Source organism: Salvelinus alpinus, chromosome 19 (assembly GCF_045679555.1).
Source record: "Salvelinus alpinus chromosome 19, SLU_Salpinus.1, whole genome shotgun sequence".
In the NCBI taxonomy this organism is placed as follows: domain Eukaryota; kingdom Metazoa; phylum Chordata; class Actinopteri; order Salmoniformes; family Salmonidae; genus Salvelinus; species Salvelinus alpinus.
The window spans coordinates 749,295-770,468 of record NC_092104.1 but is presented as its reverse complement, the minus strand read 5'-3'; the positions used below and the strand labels follow the sequence as shown (position 1 = coordinate 770,468).

General features: G+C 51.7%; 1 protein-coding gene across 1 annotated transcript in view; it reads left to right on the top strand.

The window, feature by feature from the left end:
- tmem8b (transmembrane protein 8B) overlaps positions 1-18,461 on the top strand; it is a 375,967-nt gene extending 357,506 nt beyond the window's left edge. Inside the window, exon 13 of the mRNA XM_071352000.1 lies at positions 8,201-18,461. Coding sequence (XP_071208101.1) covers positions 8,201-8,542 — 342 coding nt within the window. The 3' untranslated portion in view covers positions 8,543-18,461. The remainder of the gene's footprint in view (positions 1-8,200) is intronic.
- The last annotated feature ends 2,713 nt before the right edge of the window (positions 18,462-21,174 follow it).

Here is a 21,174-nt window from a genome sequence, read left to right as displayed (position 1 = left end):
TCCCCCAACTGTCTAACTGTGTCTCCCCCCTCTCCCCCAACTGTCTAACTGTGTCTCCACCCTCCCTCCACTGTCTAACTGTGTCTCCCCCCTCCCTCAACTGTCTAACTGTGTCTCCCCCCTCCCTCCACTGTCTAACTGTGTCTCCCTCCTCCCTCAACTGTCTAACAGTGTCTCCCCCCTCTCCCAACTGTCTAACTGTGTCTCCCCCCTCTCCCCCAACTGTCTAACTGTGTCTCCCCCCTCCCCCAACTGTCTAACTGTGTCTCCCCCCTCCCTCAACTGTCTAACCTTGTCTCCCCCCTCCCTCCACTGTCTAACTGTGTCTCCCCCTCCCTCCACTGTCTAACTGTGTCTCCCCCCTCTCCCTCCACTGTCTAACTGTGTCTCCCCCTCTCCCTCCACTGTCTAACTGTGTCTCCCCCCTCTCCCTCCACTGTCTAACTGTGTCTCCCCCCTCTCCCTCCACTGTCTAACTGTGTCTCCCCCCTCCTCTCCCAACTGTCTAACTGTGTCTCCCCCCTCCCCCAACTGTCTAACTGTGTCTCCCCCCTCCCCCAACTGTCTAACTGTGTCTCCCCCCTCCCCCAACTGTCTAACTGTGTCTCCCCCCTCCCCCAACTGTCTAACTGTGTCTCCCCCCTCTCCCAACTGTCTAACTGTGTCTCCCCCCTCCCTCAACTGTCTAACTGTGTCTCCCCCCTCTCCCTCCACTGTCTAACTGTGTCTCCCCCCTCCCCCAACTGTCTAACTGTGTCTCCCTCCTCCCTCAACTGTCTAACTGTGTCTCCCCCCTCCCCCAACTGTCTAACTGTGTCTCCCCCCTCCCTCAACTGTCTAACTGTGTCTCCCTCCTCCCTCAACTGTCTAACTGTGTCTCCCCCCTCCCTCAACTGTCTAACTGTGTCTCCCCCCTCCCTCAACTGTCTAACTGTGTCTCCCCCCTCCCCCAACTGTCTAACTGTGTCTCCCCCCTCCCCCAACTGTCTAACTGTGTCTCCCCCCTCCCTCAACTGTCTAACTGTGTCTCCCTCCTCCCTCAACTGTCTAACTGTGTCTCCCCTCTCCCTCCACTGTCTAACTGTGTCTCCCCCCTCCCCCAACTGTCTAACTGTGTCTCCCCCTCTCCCTCCACTGTCTAACTGTGTCTCCCCCCTCCCTCCACTGTCTAACTGTGTCTCCCCCCTCTCCCTCCACTGTCTAACTGTGTCTCCCCCCTCCTCTCCCAACTGTCTAACTGTGTCTCCCCCCTCCCCCAACTGTCTAACTGTGTCTCCCCCCTCCCCCAACTGTCTAACTGTGTCTCCCCCCTCCCCCAACTGTCTAACTGTGTCTCCCCCCTCCCCCAACTGTCTAACTGTGTCTCCCCCCTCCCCCAACTGTCTAACTGTGTCTCCCTCCTCCCTCAACGGTCTAACTGTGTCTCCCTGCTCCCTCCACTGTCTAACTGTGTCTCCCCCTTCCCTCAACTGTCTAACTGTGTCTCCCCCCTCCCTCCACTGTCTAACTGTGTCTCCCTCCTCCCTCAACTGTCTAACTGTGTCTCCCCCCTCCCCCAACTGTCTAACTGTGTCTCCCCCCTCCCCCAACTGTCTAACTGTGTCTCCCCCCTCCCTCCACTGTCTAACTGTGTCTCCCTCCTCCCTCAACTGTCTAACTGTGTCTCCCCCCTCCCCCAACTGTCTAACTGTGTCTCCCCCCTCCCCCAACTGTCTAACTGTGTCTCCCTCCTCCCTCAACGGTCTAACTGTGTCTCCCTCCTCCCTCCACTGTCTAACTGTGTCTCCCCCCTCCCTCAACTGTCTAACTGTGTCTCCCCCCTCCCTCCACTGTCTAACTGTGTCTCCCCCCTCCCCCAACTGTCTAACTGTGTCTCCCCCCTCCCTCCACTGTCTAACTGTGTCTCCCCCCTCCCTCAACTGTCTAACTGTGTCTCCCCCCTCCCCCAACTGTCTAACTGTGTCTCCCCCCTCCCCCAACTGTCTAACTGTGTCTCCCCCCTCCCTCCACTGTCTAACTGTGTCTCCCTCCTCCCTCAACTGTCTAACTGTGTCTCCCCCCTCCCCCAACTGTCTAACTGTGTCTCCCCCCTCTCCCCCAACTGTCTAACTGTGTCTCCACCCTCCCTCCACTGTCTAACTGTGTCTCCCCCCTCCCTCAACTGTCTAACTGTGTCTCCCCCCTCCCTCCACTGTCTAACTGTGTCTCCCTCCTCCCTCAACTGTCTAACAGTGTCTCCCCCCTCTCCCAACTGTCTAACTGTGTCTCCCCCCTCTCCCCCAACTGTCTAACTGTGTCTCCCCCCTCCCCCAACTGTCTAACTGTGTCTCCCCCCTCCCTCAACTGTCTAACCTTGTCTCCCCCCTCCCTCCACTGTCTAACTGTGTCTCCCCCTCCCTCCACTGTCTAACTGTGTCTCCCCCCTCTCCCTCCACTGTCTAACTGTGTCTCCCCCTCTCCCTCCACTGTCTAACTGTGTCTCCCCCCTCTCCCTCCACTGTCTAACTGTGTCTCCCCCCTCTCCCTCCACTGTCTAACTGTGTCTCCCCCCTCCTCTCCCAACTGTCTAACTGTGTCTCCCCCCTCCCCCAACTGTCTAACTGTGTCTCCCCCCTCCCCCAACTGTCTAACTGTGTCTCCCCCCTCCCCCAACTGTCTAACTGTGTCTCCCCCCTCCCCCAACTGTCTAACTGTGTCTCCCCCCTCTCCCAACTGTCTAACTGTGTCTCCCCCCTCCCTCAACTGTCTAACTGTGTCTCCCCCCTCTCCCTCCACTGTCTAACTGTGTCTCCCCCCTCCCCCAACTGTCTAACTGTGTCTCCCTCCTCCCTCAACTGTCTAACTGTGTCTCCCCCCTCCCCCAACTGTCTAACTGTGTCTCCCCCCTCCCTCAACTGTCTAACTGTGTCTCCCTCCTCCCTCAACTGTCTAACTGTGTCTCCCCCCTCCCTCAACTGTCTAACTGTGTCTCCCCCCTCCCTCAACTGTCTAACTGTGTCTCCCCCCTCCCCCAACTGTCTAACTGTGTCTCCCCCCTCCCCCAACTGTCTAACTGTGTCTCCCCCCTCCCTCAACTGTCTAACTGTGTCTCCCTCCTCCCTCAACTGTCTAACTGTGTCTCCCCTCTCCCTCCACTGTCTAACTGTGTCTCCCCCCTCCCCCAACTGTCTAACTGTGTCTCCCCCTCTCCCTCCACTGTCTAACTGTGTCTCCCCCCTCCCTCCACTGTCTAACTGTGTCTCCCCCCTCTCCCTCCACTGTCTAACTGTGTCTCCCCCCTCCTCTCCCAACTGTCTAACTGTGTCTCCCCCCTCCCCCAACTGTCTAACTGTGTCTCCCCCCTCCCCCAACTGTCTAACTGTGTCTCCCCCCTCCCCCAACTGTCTAACTGTGTCTCCCCCCTCCCCCAACTGTCTAACTGTGTCTCCCCCCTCCCCCAACTGTCTAACTGTGTCTCCCTCCTCCCTCAACGGTCTAACTGTGTCTCCCTGCTCCCTCCACTGTCTAACTGTGTCTCCCCCTTCCCTCAACTGTCTAACTGTGTCTCCCCCCTCCCTCCACTGTCTAACTGTGTCTCCCTCCTCCCTCAACTGTCTAACTGTGTCTCCCCCCTCCCCCAACTGTCTAACTGTGTCTCCCCCCTCCCCCAACTGTCTAACTGTGTCTCCCCCCTCCCTCCACTGTCTAACTGTGTCTCCCTCCTCCCTCAACTGTCTAACTGTGTCTCCCCCCTCCCCCAACTGTCTAACTGTGTCTCCCCCCTCCCCCAACTGTCTAACTGTGTCTCCCCCCTCTCCCCCAACTGTCTAACTGTGTCTCCCCCTCCCTCCACTGTCTAACTGTGTCTCCCCCCTCCCTCAACTGTCTAACTGTGTCTCCCCCCTCCCTCCACTGCCTAACTGTGTCTCCCTCCTCCCTCAACTGTCTAACAGTGTCTCCCCCCTCTCCCAACTGTCTAACTGTGTCTCCCCCCTCTCCCCCAACTGTCTAACTGTGTCTCCCCCCTCCCCCAACTGTCTAACTGTGTCTCCCCCCTCCCTCAACTGTCTAACCTTGTCTCCCCCCTCCCTCCACTGTCTAACTGTGTCTCCCTCCTCCCTGAACTGTCTAACTGTGTCTCCCCCCTCCCCCAACTGTCTAACTGTGTCTCCCCCCTCCCCCAACTGTCTAACTGTGTCTCCCCCCTCCCTCCACTGTCTAACTGTGTCTCCCTCCTCCCTCAACTGTCTAACTGTGTCTCCCCCCTCCCCCAACTGTCTAACTGTGTCTCCCCCCTCCCCCAACTGTCTAACTGTGTCTCCCCCCTCTCCCCCAACTGTCTAACTGTGTCTCCCCCCTCCCTCCACTGTCTAACTGTGTCTCCCCCCTCCCTCAACTGTCTAACTGTGTCTCCCCCCTCCCTCCACTGTCTAACTGTGTCTCCCTCCTCCCTCAACTGTCTAACAGTGTCTCCCCCCTCTCCCAACTGTCTAACTGTGTCTCCCCCCTCTCCCCCAACTGTCTAACTGTGTCTCCCCCCTCCCCCAACTGTCTAACTGTGTCTCCCCCCTCCCTCAACTGTCTAACCTTGTCTCCCCCCTCCCTCCACTGTCTAACTGTGTCTCCCCCTCCCTCCACTGTCTAACTGTGTCTCCCCCCTCCCCCAACTGTCTAACTGTGTCTCCCCCTCTCCCTCCACTGTCTAACTGTGTCTCCCCCCTCTCCCTCCACTGTCTAACTGTGTCTCCCCCCTCTCCCTCCACTGTCTAACTGTGTCTCCCCCCTCTCCCTCCACTGTCTAACTGTGTCTCCCCCCTCCTCTCCCAACTGTCTAACTGTGTCTCCCCCCTCCTCTCCCAACTGTCTAACTGTGTCTCCCCCCTCCCCCAACTGTCTAACTGTGTCTCCCCCCTCCCCCAACTGTCTAACTGTGTCTCCCCCTCTCCCTCCACTGTCTAACTGTGTCTCCCCCCTCTCCCTCCACTGTCTAACTGTGTCTCCCCCCTCTCCCTCCACTGTCTAACTGTGTCTCCCCCCTCCTCTCCCAACTGTCTAACTGTGTCTCCCCCCTCCCCCAACTGTCTAACTGTGTCTCCCCCCTCCCCCAACTGTCTAACTGTGTCTCCCCCCTCCCCCAACTGTCTAACTGTGTCTCCCCCCTCCCCCAACTGTCTAACTGTGTCTCCCCCTCTCCCAACTGTCTAACTGTGTCTCCCCCCTCCCTCAACTGTCTAACTGTGTCTCCCCCCTCTCCCTCCACTGTCTAACTGTGTCTCCCCCCTCCCCCAACTGTCTAACTGTGTCTCCCTCCTCCCTCAACTGTCTAACTGTGTCTCCCCCCTCCCCCAACTGTCTAACTGTGTCTCCCCCCTCCCTCAACTGTCTAACTGTGTCTCCCTCCTCCCTCAACTGTCTAACTGTGTCTCCCCCCTCCCTCAACTGTCTAACTGTGTCTCCCCCTCCCTCAACTGTCTAACTGTGTCTCCCCCCTCCCCCAACTGTCTAACTGTGTCTCCCCCCTCCCCCAACTGTCTAACTGTGTCTCCCCCCTCCCTCAACTGTCTAACTGTGTCTCCCTCCTCCCTCAACTGTCTAACTGTGTCTCCCCCCTCCCTCAACTGTCTAACTGTGTCTCCCCCCTCCCTCAACTGTCTAACTGTGTCTCCCCCCTCCCCCAACTGTCTAACTGTGTCTCCCCCCTCCCCCAACTGTCTAACTGTGTCTCCCCCCTCCCTCCACTGTCTAACTGTGTCTCCCCCCTCCCTCAACTGTCTAACTGTGTCTCCCCCCTCCCTCAACTGTCTAACTGTGTCTCCCCCCTCTCCCTCCACTGTCTAACCGTGTCTCCCCCCTCCCCCAACTGTCTAACTGTGTCTCCCTCCTCCCCCAACTGTCTAACTGTGTCTCCCTCCTCCCCCAACTGTCTAACTGTGTCTCCCTCCTCCCTCAACTGTCTAACTGTGTCTCCCTCCTCCCTCAACTGTCTAACTGTGTCTCCCTCCTCCCTCAACTGTCTAACTGTGTCTCCCCCCTCCCTCAACTGTCTAACCTTGTCTCCCCCCTCCCTCCACTGTCTAACTGTGTCTCCCCCTCCCTCCACTGTCTAACTGTGTCTCCCCCCTCCCCCAACTGTCTAACTGTGTCTCCCCCCTCCCTCCACTGTCTAACTGTGTCTCCCCCCTCCCCCAACTGTCTAACTGTGTCTCCCCCCTCCCCCAACTGTCTAACTGTGTCTCCCCCTCTCCCTCCACTGTCTAACTGTGTCTCCCCCCTCTCCCTCCACTGTCTAACTGTGTCTCCCCCCTCTCCCTCCACTGTCTAACTGTGTCTCCCCCCTCCTATCCCAACTGTCTAACTGTGTCTCCCCCCTCCTATCCCAACTGTCTAACTGTGTCTCCCTCCTCCCTCAACTGTCTAACTGTGTCTCCCCCCTCCCTCAACTGTCTAACTGTGTCTCCCTCCTCCCTCAACTGTCTAACTGTGTCTCCCCCCTCCCCCCTCCCCCAACTGTCTAACTGTGTCTCCCCCCTCCCCCCTCCCCCAACTGTCTAACTGTGTCTCCCCCCTCCCTCAACTGTCTAACTGTGTCTCCCTCCTCCCCCAACTGTCTAACTGTGTCTCCCCCCTCCCCCAACTGTCTAACTGTGTCTCCCCCCTCCCCCACCCCCCACTGTCTAACTGTGTCTCCCCCCTCCCCCAACTGTCTAACTGTGTCTCCCCCCTCCCCCAACTGTCTAACTGTGTCTCCCCCCTCCCCCAACTGTCTAACTGTGTCTCCCCCCTCCCTCCACTGTCTAACTGTGTCTCCCCCCTCCCCCAACTGTCTAACTGTGTCTCCCCCCTCCCTCAACTGTCTAACTGTGTCTCCCTCCTCCCCCAACTGTCTAACTGTGTCTCCCCCCTCAACTGTCTAACTGTGTCTCCCCCAACTGTCTAACTGTGTCTCCCCCCTCCCCCAACTGTATAACTGTGTCTCCCTCCTCCCTCAACTGTCTAACTGTGTCTCCCTCCTCCCTCAACTGTCTAACTGTGTCTCCCCCCTCCCCCAACTGTCTAACTGTGTCTCCCCCCTCCCTCAACTGTCTAACTGTGTCTCCCTCCTCCCTCAACTGTCTAACTGTGTCTCCCCCCTCCCTCAACTGTCTAACTGTGTCTCCCCCCTCCCCCAACTGTCTAACTGTGTCTCCCCCCTCCCTCAACTGTCTAACTGTGTCTCCCCCCTCCCTCAACTGTCTAACTGTGTCTCCCCCCTCCCTCAACTGTCTAACTGTGTCTCCCCCCTCCCTCAACTGTCTAACTGTGTCTCCCCCCTCCCTCCACTGTCTAACTGTGTCTCCCCCCTCCCCCAACTGTCTAACTGTGTCTCCCCCCTCCCCCAACTGTCTAACTGTGTCTCCCCCCTCCCCCAACTGTCTAACTGTGTCTCCCCCCTCCCCCAACTGTCTAACTGTGTCTCCCCCCTCCCTCCACTGTCTAACTGTGTCTCCCCCCTCCCTCAACTGTCTAACTGTGTCTCCCCCCTCCCTCCACTGTCTAACTGTGTCTCCCCCCTCCCCCAACTGTCTAACTGTGTCTCCCCCCTCCCCCAACTGTCTAACTGTGTCTCCCCCCTCCCCCAACTGTCTAACTGTGTCTCCCCCCTCCCTCCACTGTCTAACTGTGTCTCCCCCCTCCCTCAACTGTCTAACTGTGTCTCCCTCCTCCCTCCACTGTCTAACTGTGTCTCCCCCCTCCCCCAACTGTCTAACTGTGTCTCCCCCCTCCCTCCACTGTCTAACTGTGTCTCCCCCCTCCCTCAACTGTCTAACTGTGTCTCCCCCCTCCCTCAACTGTCTAACTGTGTCTCCCCCCTCCCTCAACTGTCTAACTGTGTCTCCCCCCTCCCTCCACTGTCTAACTGTGTCTCCCCCCTCCCTCCACTGTCTAACTGTGTCTCCCCCCTCCCCCAACTGTCTAACTGTGTCTCCCCCCTCCCCCAACTGTCTAACTGTGTCTCCCCCCTCCCACAACTGTCTAACTGTGTCTCCCCCCTCCCCCAACTGTCTAACTGTGTCTCCCCCCTCCCCCAACTGTCTAACTGTGTCTCCCCCCTCCCACAACTGTCTAACTGTGTCTCCCCCCTCCTCAACTGTCTAACTGTGTCTCCCCCCTCCCCCAACTGTCTAACTGTGTCTCCCCCCTCCCTCAACTGTCTAACTGTGTCTCCCCCCTCTCCCTCCAGACGGTGCGTACAGTACGGCGGCGGCGCTGCTACCCTCCAACCTGGAAGCGCTGGGCGTTCTTCCTGTTCCCGGGGACGATGATAGCGGTTTCAGCCGTGGCGCTCTATGCCTTCGTCGAGACAGAGGACAACTACTTCTACATACACTCTATCTGGCACATGCTGATCGCCGGCAGCGTGGGCTTCCTGCTCCCTCCCCGCGCCAAGCCCCGCGCCAAGCTCACACCTCTGAAACGTCGGAGGGGGTGTGGCTACCAGCTGTGCGTCAACGAGCATGAGGAGATGGGATTGGTGGACCCGGTCCCTGCCATAGTCGCTATAAATAGTATTAGTATCAGCTGATACCTGAGATCACTAACTCTGACTGACTGTACCAGCTGAGGAGGGGTTCTAGCACCTACTGACTGACTGTACCAGCTGGACATGGGATCTAGCGCCTACTGACTGACTGTACCAGCTGGACATGGAATCTAGCACCTACTGACTGACTGTACCAGCTGGACATGGAATCTAGCACCTAATGACTGACTGTACCAGCTGGACATGGAATCTAGCACCTAATGACTGACTGTACGAGCTGGACGTGGGATATAGCACCTACTGACTGACTGTACCAGCTGGACATGGGATATAGCACCTACTGACTGACTGACTGTACCGGCTGGACGTAGGATATAGCACCACTGACTGACTGACTGTACCGGCTGGACGTGGGATATAGCACCTACTGACTGACTGACTGTACCGGCTGGACGTGGGATATAGCACCTACTGACTGACTGTACCAGCTGGACATGGGATATAGCTCCTACTGACTGACTGTACCAGCAGGACACGGGATCTACCACCTACTGACTGACTGTACCAGCTGGACATGGGATCTAGCGCCTACTGACTGACTGTACCAGCTGGACATGGAATCTAGCACCTAATGACTGACTGTACCAGCTGGACGTGGGATATAGCACCTACTGACTGACTGTACCAGCTGGACATGGGATATAGCACCTACTGACTGACTGACTGTACCGGCTGGACGTAGGATATAGCACCACTGACTGACTGACTGTACCGGCTGGACGTGGGATATAGCACCTACTGACTGACTGTACCAGCTGGACATGGGATATAGCACCTACTGACTGACTGTACCAGCTGGACATGGGATATAGCTCCTACTGACTGACTGTACCAGCTGGACATGGGATATAGCTCCTACTGACTGACTGTACCAGCTGGACATAGGATCTAGTACCTACTGATTGACTGTACCAGCTGATTACATCACTGACTGACTGTACCAGCTGATTACATCACTGACTGACTGTACCAGTCGATTACATCACTGACTGACTGTACCAGTCGATTACATCACTGACTGACTGTACCAGTCGATTACATCACTGACTGACTGTACCAGCGGATTAAATCACTGACTGACTGTACCAGCGGATTACATCACTGACTGACTGTACCAGCCGATTACATCACTGACTGACTGTACCAGCCGATTACATCACTGACTGACTGTACCAGCCGATTACATCACTGACTGACTGTACCAGCCGATTACATCACTGGCATGACTGTCTAACTGATTAGCTGGCTGACTGACTGGCTGGCTGATTGGCTGACTGGCTGGCTGACTGACTGGCTGGCTGATTGGCTGACTGGCTGGCTGACTGGCTGGCTGGCTGATTGGCTGACTGGCTGGCTGACTGACTGGCTGGCTGATTGGCTGACTGGCTGACTATCTTACTGAATGGCTGACTGACTGTCCTTCCATTGCCTTCTCTCCCCGGGGATTCAGACGGAAAACAAAGCCAGAGAACTTGAACCAACTGTAATGTAACTAGTTAAAGCAGGCGAAACACTTGAGTCTGTCTGTCTGTCTGTCTGTCTGTCTGTTATAGTCATGATTATTCAATACTACCATAATTATATTATTATATTATTATATTGATCTGTTACAGTCATGATTATTCAATACTACCATAATTATATTATTATATTATTATATTGATCCGTTACAGTCATGATTATTCAATACTACCATAATGATATTATTCTATTGATCTGTTACAGTCATGATTATTCAATACTACCATAATGATATCATTCTATTGATCTGTTACAGTCATGATTATTCAATACTACCATAATTATATTATTATATTGATCTGTTACAGTCATGATTATTCAATACTACCATAATTATATTATTCTATTGATCTGTTATAGTCATGATTATTCAATACTACCATAATTATATTATTCTATTGATCTGTTATAGTCATGATTATTCAATACTACCATAATTATATTATTCTATTGATCTGTTACAGTCATGATTATTCAATACTACCATAATTATATTATTATATTGATCTGTTACAGTCATGATTATTCAATACTACCATAATGATATTATTCTATTGATCTGTTACAGTCATGATTATTCAATACTACCATAATGATATTATTCTATTGATATTGTTGGAGCGTACAGTGAGAGACGAAGCTGAGAGCACTGCTGCTACCTGACGGTGACTGTAACATTAGGTCTGTACGGTGCCCATATTAGGACACCGTCAGTCTCAGCAGGCGTTATTAGGTCCTGGTAAGACTGAGGATGTCCTAATACAGACACCATAGGTGTGTTATTTAATGATGGTCTGCATTTCAAATGGCACCTTGTTCCCTTTGTAGCTGTACTATTGTTGACCAGGTCCTATGGTGTTGACCAGGGCCTATGATATTGACCAGGTCCTATGGCTGCTGGTATTGACCAGGTCCTATGGCTTCTGGTATTGACCAGGGTCTATGGCTGCTGGTATTGACCAGGTCCTATGGTATTTACCAGGTCCTATGGTATTTACCAGGTCCTATGGTATTTACCAGGTCCTATGGGTGCTGGTATTGACCAAGTCCTATAGCTGCTGGTATTGACCAGGTCCTATGATTGCTGGTTTTGACCAGGTCCTATGGCTGCTGGTATTGACCAGGTCCTATGGCTGCTGGTGTTGACCAAGTCCTATGGCTGCTGGTATTGTCCAAGTCCTATGGCTGCTGGTATTGACCAGGTCCTATGGCTGCTGGTTTTGACCAGGTCCTATGGCTGCTGGTTTTGACCAGGTCCTATGGTTTTGACCAGGTCCTATGATATTGACCAGGGCCTATGATATTGACCAGGTCCTATGGCTGCTGGTTTTGACCAGGTCCCATGGCTGCTGGTATTGACCAGGTCCTATGGCTGCTGGTATTGACCAGGTCCTATGGCTGCTGGTATAGACCAGTTCCTATGGCTGCTGGTATTGACCAGGTCCTATGGCTGCTGTTATAGACCAGTTCCTATGGCTGCTGGTTTTGACCAGGGCCTACGGCTGCTGGTATTGACCAGGTCCTATGGCTGCTGGTATTGACCAGGTCCTATGGCTGCTGGTATTGACCAGGTCCTATGGTTTTGACCAGGTCCCATGGCTGCTGGTTTTGACCAGGTCCTATGGCTGCTGGTATTGACCAGGTCCTATGGCTGCTGGTATTTACCAGGTCCTATGGCTGCTGGTTTTGACCAGGTCCTATGGCTGCTGGTTTTGACCAGGTCCTATGGCTGCTGGTTTTGACCAGGTCCTATGGTTGCTGGTTTTGACCAGGTCCTACGGCTGCTGTTATTGACCACGTCCTATGGCTGCTGGTTTTGACCAGGTCCTATGGCTGCTGGTATTGACCAGGTCCTATGGCTGCTGGTATTGACCAAGTCCTATAGCTGCTGGTATTGACCAGGTCCTATGGCTGCTGGTATTGACCAGGTCCTATGGCTGCTGGTATTGACCAAGTCCTATAGCTGCTGGTATTGACCAGGTCCTATGGCTGCTGGTATTGACCAGGTCCTATGGCGGCTGGTATTGACCAAGTCCTATAGCTGCTGGTATTGACCAGGTCCTATGGCTGCTGGTATTGACCAGGTCCTATGGCTGCTGGTATTGACCAAGTCCTATAGCTGCTGGTATTGACCAGGTCCTATGGCTGCTGGTATTGACCAGGTCCTATGGCTGCTGGTATTGACCAAGTCCTATGTCTGCTGGTATTGACCAGGTCCTATGGCTGCTGGTGTTGACCAGGTCCTATGGCTGCTGGTGTTGACCAGGTCCTATGGCTGCTGGTATTGACCAGGTCCAATGGTGTTGACCAGGTCCTATGTTGTTGACCAGGGCCTATGGCTGCTGGTGTTGACCAGGTCCTATGGTGTTGACCAGGTCCTATGGCTGCTGGTATAGACCAGGTCCTATGGTGTTGACCTGGGCCTATGGTGTTGACCAGGGCCTATGGCTGCTGGTATTGACCAGGTCCAATGGTGTTGACCAGGTCCTATGGTGTTGACCTGGGCCTATGGTGTTGACCAGGGCCTATGGCTGCTGGTGTTGACCAGGTCCTATGGTGTTGACCAGGGCCTATGGCTGCTGGTATTGACCAGGTCCAATGGTGTTGACCAGGTCCTATGGTGTTGACCTGGGCCTATGGTGTTGACCAGGGCCTATGGCTGCTGGTATTGACCAGGTCCTATGGCTGCTGGTATTGACCAGGTCCTATGGCTGCTGGTATTGACCAGGTCCTATGGCTTCTGGTATTGACCAGGTCCTATGGCTGCTGGTATTGACCAGGTCCTATGGCTGCTGGTGTTGACCAGGTCCTATGATATTGACCAGGTCCTATGGCTGCTGGTATTGACCAGGTCCTATGGCTGCTGGTATTGACCAGGTCCTATGGCTGCTGGTATTGACCAGGTCCTATGGCTGCTGGTATTGACCAGGTCCTATAGCTGCTGGTATTGACCAGGTCCTATGGTATTGACCAGGTCCTATGGCTGCTGGTATTGACCAAGTCCTATGGCTGCTGGTTTTGACCAGGTCCTATGGCTGCTGGTATTGACCAGGTCCTATGGCTGCTAGTATTGACCAGGTCCTATGGCTGCTGGTATTGATCAGGTCCTATGGCTGCTGGTATTGACCAGGTCCTATGTCTGCTGGTATTGACCAAGTCCTATGGCTGCTGGTATTAACCAGGTCCTATGGCTGCTGGTATTGACCAGGTCCTATGGCTGCTAGTATTGACCAGGTCCTATGGCTGCTGGTATTGACCAGGGCCTATGGCTGCTGGTATTGACCAGGTCCTATGGCTGCTGGTGTTGACCAGGTCCTATGATATTGACCAGGTCCTATGGCTGCTGGTATTGACCAGGTCCTATGGCTGCTGGTATTGACCAGGTCCTATGGCTGCTGGTATTGACCAGGTCCTATAGCTGCTGGTATTGACCAGGTCCTATGGTATTGACCAGGTCCTATGGCTGCTGGTATTGACCAGGTCCTATGGCTGCTGGTATTGACCAGGGCCTATGGCTGCTGGTATTGACCAGGGCCTATGATATTGACCAGGTCCTATGGCTGCTGGTATTGACCAGGGCCTATGGCTGCTGGTTTTGACCAGGTCCTATGGCTGCTGGTATTGACCAGGTCCTATGGCTGCTGGTATTTACCAGGTCCTATGGCTGCTGGTATTGATCAGGTCCTATGGCTGCTGGTATTGACCATGTCCTATGTCTGCTGGTATTGACCAAGTCCTATGGCTGCTGGTATTAACCAGGTCCTATGGCTGCTGGTATTGACCAGGTCCTATGGCTGCTGGTATTGACCAGGTCCTATGGCTGCTGGTATTGACCAGGGCCTATGTCTGCTGGTATTGACCAGGTCCTATGGCTGCTGGTATTGACCAGGTCCTATGTCTGCTGGTATTGACCAGGTCCTATGTCTGCTGGTATTGACCAGGTCCTATGGCTGCTGGTATTGACCAGGGCCTATGGCTGCTGGTATTGACCAGGTCCAATGGTGTTGACCAGGTCCTATGGTGTTGACCTGGGCCTATGGTGTTGACCAGGGCCTATGGCTGCTGGTGTTGACCAGGTCCTATGGTGTTGACCAGGGCATATGGCTGCTGGTATTGACCAGGTCCAATGGTGTTGACCAGGTCCTATGTGGTTGACCTGGGCCTATGGTGTTGACCAGGGCCTATGGCTGCTGGTATTGACCAGGTCCTATGGCTGCTGGTATTGACCAGGTCCTATGGCTGCTGGTATTGACCAGGTCCTATGGCTGCTGGTATTGACCAGGACCTATGGCTGCTGGTATTGACCAGGTCCTATGGCTGCTGGTGTTGACCAGGTCCTATGATATTGACCAGGTCCTGTGGCTGCTGGTATTGAACAGGTCCTATGGCTGCTGGTATTGACCAGGTCCTATGGCTGCTGGTATTGACCAGGTCCTATGGCTGCTGGTATTGACCAGGTCCTATGGCTGCTGGTATTGACCAGGTCCTATAGCTGCTGGTATTGACCAGGTCCTATGGTATTGACCAGGTCCTATGGCTGCTGGTATTGACCAGGTCCTATGGCTGCTGGTATTGACCAGGTCCTATGGCTGCTGGTATTGACCAAGTCCTATAGCTGCTGGTATTGACCAGGTCCTATGGCTGCTGGTATTGACCAGGTCCTATGGCTGCTGGTATTGACCAAGTCCTATGTCTGCTGGTATTGACCAGGTCCTATGGCTGCTGGTGTTGACCAGGTCCTATGGCTGCTGGTGTTGACCAGGTCCTATGGCTGCTGGTATTGACCAGGTCCAATGGTGTTGACCAGGTCCTATGTTGTTGACCAGGGCCTATGGCTGCTGGTGTTGACCAGGTCCTATGGTGTTGACCAGGTCCTATGGCTGCTGGTATAGACCAGGTCCTATGGTGTTGACCTGGGCCTATGGTGTTGACCAGGGCCTATGGCTGCTGGTATTGACCAGGTCCAATGGTGTTGACCAGGTCCTATGGTGTTGACCTGGGCCTATGGTGTTGACCAGGGCCTATGGCTGCTGGTGTTGACCAGGTCCTATGGTGTTGACCAGGGCCTATGGCTGCTGGTATTGACCAGGTCCAATGGTGTTGACCAGGTCCTATGGTGTTGACCTGGGCCTATGGTGTTGACCAGGGCCTATGGCTGCTGGTATTGACCAGGTCCTATGGCTGCTGGTATTGACCAGGTCCTATGGCTGCTGGTATTGACCAGGTCCTATGGCTTCTGGTATTGACCAGGTCCTATGGCTGCTGGTATTGACCAGGTCCTATGGCTGCTGGTGTTGACCAGGTCCTATGATATTGACCAGGTCCTATGGCTGCTGGTATTGACCAGGTCCTATGGCTGCTGGTATTGATCAGGTCCTATGGCTGCTGGTATTGACCAGGTCCTATGGCTGCTGGTATTGACCAGGTCCTATGGCTGCTGGTATTGACCAGGTCCTATAGCTGCTGGTATTGACCAGGTCCTATGATATTGACCAGGTCCTATGGCTGCTGGTATTGACCAAGTCCTATGGCTGCTGGTTTTGACCAGGTCCTATGGCTGCTGGTATTGACCAGGGCCTATGGCTGCTGATATTGATCAGGTCCTATGGCTGCTGGTATTGACCAGGTCCTATGTCTGCTGGTATTGACCAGGTCCTATGGCTGCTGGTATTGACCATGGCCTATGGCTGCTGGTATTGACCAGGTCCTATGGCTGCTGGTGTTGACCAGGTCCTATGATATTGACCAGGTCCTATGGCTGCTGGTATTGACCAGGTCCTATGGCTGCTGGTATTGACCAGGTCCTATGGCTGCTGGTATTGACCAGGTCCTATGGCTGCTGGTATTGACCAGGTCCTATAGCTGCTGGTATTGACCAGGTCCTATGGTATTGACCAGGTCCTATGGCTGCTGGTATTGACCAGGTCCTATGGCTGCTGGTATTGACCAGGGCCTATGGCTGCTGGTATTGACCAGGGCCTATGATATTGACCAGGTCCTATGGCTGCTGGTATTGACCAGGGCCTATGGCTGCTGGTTTTGACCAGGTCCTATGGCTGCTGGTATTGACCAGGTCCTATGGCTGCTGGTATTGACCAGGTTTTATGGCTGCTGGTATTGACCAGGGCCTATGGCTGCTGGTATTGACCAGGTCCTATGGCTGCTGGTATTGACCAGGTCCTATGTCTGCTGGTATTGACCAGGTCCTATGGCTGCTGGTATTGACCAGGTCCTATGGCTGCTGGTTTTGACCAGGGCCTATGTCTGCTGGTATTGACCAGGTCCTATGGCTGCTGGTATTGACCAGGTCCTATGGCTGCTGGTATTGACCAGGTCCTATGTCTGCTGGTATTGACCAGGTCCTATGTCTGCTGGTATTGACCAGGTCTTATGGCTGCTGGTATTGACCAGGGCCTATGGCTGCTGGTATTGACCAGGTCCAATGGTGTTGACCAGGTCCTATGGTGTTGACCTGGGCCTATGGTGTTGACCAGGGCCTATGGCTGCTGGTGTTGACCAGGTCCTATGGTGTTGACCAGGGCATATGGCTGCTGGTATTGACCAGGTCCAATGGTGTTGACCAGGTCCTATGTGGTTGACCTGGGCCTATGGTGTTGACCAGGGCCTATGGCTGCTGGTATTGACCAGGTCCTATGGCTGCTGGTATTGACCAGGTCCTATGGCTGCTGGTATTGACCAGGTCCTATGGCTGCTGGTATTGACCAGGTCCTATGGCTGCTGGTGTTGACCAGGTCCTATGATATTGACCAGGTCCTGTGGCTGCTGGTATTGAACAGGTCCTATGGCTGCTGGTATTGACCAGGTCCTATGGCTGTTGGTATTGACCAGGTCCTATGGCTGCTGGTATTGACCAGGTCCTATGGCTGCTGGTATTGACCACGTCCTATAGCTGCTGGTATTGACCAGGTCATATGGTATTGACCAGGTCCTATGGCTGCTGGTATTGACCAGGTCCTATGGCTGCTGGTATTGACCAGGTCCTATGGCTGCTGGTATTGACCAAGTCCTATAGCTGCTGGTATTGACCAGGTCCTATGTCTGCTGGTATTGACCAGGTCCTATGTCTGCTGGTCAACATAGTGCTCTATATGGGGATCAGGCTGCCATTTGGAGCACAGGCCTGGTCTTCCTCTTGAAGACCTTTCTAGCTGTGTTGATTTGTCCTGTTGTTTGTGCACAGAAAGGGAATTAAATACAACAAGGGCACGTTTTTGTTGTTTTTCAAACATAATATATTTTGCACTGAGACACAAAAATGTTATAATACTGTACATTTTTTTTTAGATGCTTGTATAAAGCCTCACCGGTGCCACATAGTCCAAATGTATAAAATATTGTTGTATTGTGGAATGTTAATAGTCTTTTGGATTGCAATGTATCGCCTTTACACACAGTCTGCTGGTTGTCAACACTACAGGCCATTAAGGAGGGGCAGCTGACTGCCATAGAATTACAGGCCATAAAGCCTACAGAGGGGAAGCTGCCTGCCATAAATCTGTAGTAAGGCCATAGAGGGGCAGCTGACTGCCATAGATCTGTAGTAAGGCCATAGAGGGGAAGCTGCCTGCCATAGATCTGTAGTAAGGCCATAGAGGGGAAGCTGACTGCCATAAATCTGTAGTAAGTCCATAGAGGGGAAGCTGCCTGCCATAGATCTGTAGTAAGGCCATAGAGGGGAAGCTGCCTGCCATAGATCTGTAGTAAGGCCATAGAGGGGAAGCTGCCTGCCATAGATCTGTAGTAAGGCCATAGAGGGGAAGCTGCCTGCCATAGATCTGTAGTAAGTCCATAGAGGGGAATCTGATCGTATAAAACTACAGTTTGGCCATAGATCTATAGGCCACATACAGAGAACAGACAGTACAGGCCATAATATACAGAAGAGCAATTGATTGTTTGTATCTACGTGAATGCCGTAGAGCTATAGTATGGCCATATAAAGGGGCAGGTGATTGTTTGTACATGTAGCTACAGTATAGCCATGAATATTGCTGCAGTTAGAGTTTAGGCCATAGAGTTACAGTAATGCTAGATATGTTATGTTCATTAGAGCTACAGTAGAGAGACAGAAGTATTGCCAAAAGGTTTACTCCAGAGATAGAGTATTGACTATACTTACAGAGAGGGGCAGCTGAAAGATACAGAAGGCCAAAAGGTTTACTCCAGAGATAGAGTATTGACTATACTTACAGAGAGGGGCAGCTGAAAGATACAGAAGGCCAAAAGGTTTACTCCAGAGACATCACAATAAGACCTCAAACCTCCTGTTGTTACAGTCAGGACCTGTTCCCCACTGGAACAGAGAACAGAGAACATGGAACAGAGAATTCACTATAAATAAATGTATCTTTTTTCTGTACTCAATGACGTGTTTATTTGTTTCTGTGGCTCTTAATGTGGAATGTGTGGTGAAGTGGAAAACAAGACAATATATTTCAGTAGCTGGTATAATGGAAGTCAGCAGTCACCAGACATCAACACAGAAGAGAAGAGGCAAGGAGGGGAGAGGAGGTTGAGAGGATGAGGAGAGAGGGGGAAGAGAGGAGGAGAGGAGGTTGAGAGAAGATGAAAGGAGAGGAGAGGAGGAGGAGGAGAAGAGGAGGTTGAGAGGTGATGAAAGGAGAGGAGAGAGGGGTAGCAGAGGAAAGAAGAGGAGAGGAGGAGGAGAAGAGAGGAGAGGAAGAGGAGAAAAGAGGAGAGGACGACAGTAGAGGACTCCGGTGAAGTTAGCTTTATATTAAAGATTGGTACTTTGCTCATCAATACCTCTTCAATGGAACATGCCAGGGTGGTAGAAATACCATATTCTACATCAGCTGAAGATAGAGAAGTTACATCCCTAGTCTTTCCAATTCAGTGTCATATTTACTTTTGGAGGTGAAAATGTCGCAAAAATGTTTCTCTCCTCCCGTCCGAGGGTTAAGGGACCGTCTTAAAACTGCAACCCCTTCAAGCATTTTGCTTCACTCGCATTAATTAACATCTGCTAAATTTGTAACATCTTTTCAACCACATAGAGATCTCAAACTAATTTGTTTAGAGACCTCTTCTCTTGAATCCACGGCAATTCGTTTAACTTTAATTTACTTTATTTATTTTCTTACTTTTTAAAATAAAAATACATCCTAAAACCGTCAACTTTCATGAATACAACCAAATGTTATTGGTTCAGGGACCTCATCCCTACAATCAATGGCAATTACTTTTGTATTTTTAGACTAAGGCCTAGATTCAAATCAGATCAAGCATTACCCTCTTGGCGCACGGATCCCTTTAGCGGGATAATTGTCATCAACAACCGCTGAATTGCAGAGCGCCAAATAAAAAAATAAATGCTAAAAATATTTATATTCATGAAATCACAAGTGCAATATAGCAAAACACAGCTTAGCTTGTTGTTAATACACCTGTCGTGTCAGATTTTGAAAATATGTTTTACAGCGAAAGCAATCCAAGCGTTTGTGAGTTTATCGACCACTAGACAAAACATTACGAACACCTAGCAGCAATGTAGATTGGTCACGAAAGTCAGAAAAGCAATACAATTAATCGCTTACCTTTGATGATCTTCGGATGTTTGCACTCACGAGACTCCCAGTTACACAATAAATGTTCCTTTTGTTCGATAAAGATGATTTTTATATCCAAAAACCTTTGCGCGTTATGTTCAGTAATCCACAGGCTCGTGCCTGTCATGAAGGGCAGACGAAAATTCCAAATATTATCCATAAAGTTTGTAGAAACATGTCAAACATTTTTTATAATCAATCCTCAGGTTTTTTTAACATAGATAATCGATAATATTTCAACCGGAGGGTAAACTATTCAATACAAGACAGAAATCAAATGTCGAGCTACCACTTTCGCACGCAAGAACTAATCAAGGACACTGACGCGATTTGATAAATCTCGCTCATTTTTCAGAATAAAAGCTTGAAACTATGTCTAAAGACTGTTCACACCCTGAGGAAGCCACAGGAAAAGGAATCTGGTTGATATCCCTTTAAATGGACGAAAGGCATGCAATGGAACAGGGATTTTTCACAATAAGAGGCACTTCCGGGTTGGATTTCCTCAGGTTTTCTCCTGCTAAATCAGTTCTGTTATACTCACAGACAATATTTTGACAGTTTTGGAAACTTTTGAGTGTTTTCTATCCTAATCTGTCAATTATATGCATATTCTAGCATCTGGGCCTGAGAAATAGGCTGTTTACATTGGGAACGTTATTTTTCCAAACATAAAAATTCTGCCTCCTAGCGTCAAGAAGTTAACCGATGATAGCAGACACATGCATAGCGGAGTTTTTGGCAACAGGTAGCCTAGTCAAATAATTAACATCCAATCACATTAACAGTTACTCTCTCGCGGGAATTCCACTAACGGTCCGTATGTAGCCAAACTTAGCTGCTGCTCATGTTGGTATCTGTACTGACGGCGCAAAAGCCATGACAGGGAGACATAGTGGAGTGGTAACGCGCGTGCAAGCAGTTGCTCCCGACGCAACTTGGGTAAACTGCAGCATCCACCGAGAGCCTCTTGCTGACAAGGGAATGCCTGACAGCTTGAAAGACGTTTTGGTCACTACAGTAAAAATTGTTAACTTTGTTAAAGCAAGGCCCCTGAACTCTTGTGTATTTTCTGCACTATGCAATGATATGGGAAGCGACCATGTAACGCTTTTACAACATACAGAAGTGCGCTGGTTATCAAGGGGCAAAGTATTGACATGTTTTTTTAAATTGAGAGACGAGCTTAACGTTTTCTTTACTGACCATAATTTGCACTTGTCTGACCGCTTGCATGATGACGAGTTTCTCACACGACTGGCCTATCTGGGTGATGTTTTTTCTCGCCTGAATGATCTGAATCTAGGATTACAGGGACTCTGCAACTATATTCAATGTGCGGGACAAAATTTAGGCTATGATTAAGAAGTTGGAGCTCTTCTCTGTCTGCATTAACAAGGACAAAACACAGGTCTTTCCATCATTGTATGATTTTTTGTGTGCAAATGAACTCAACCTTACCGATAATGTCAAATGTGATATAGCGAACCACCTGAGTGAGTT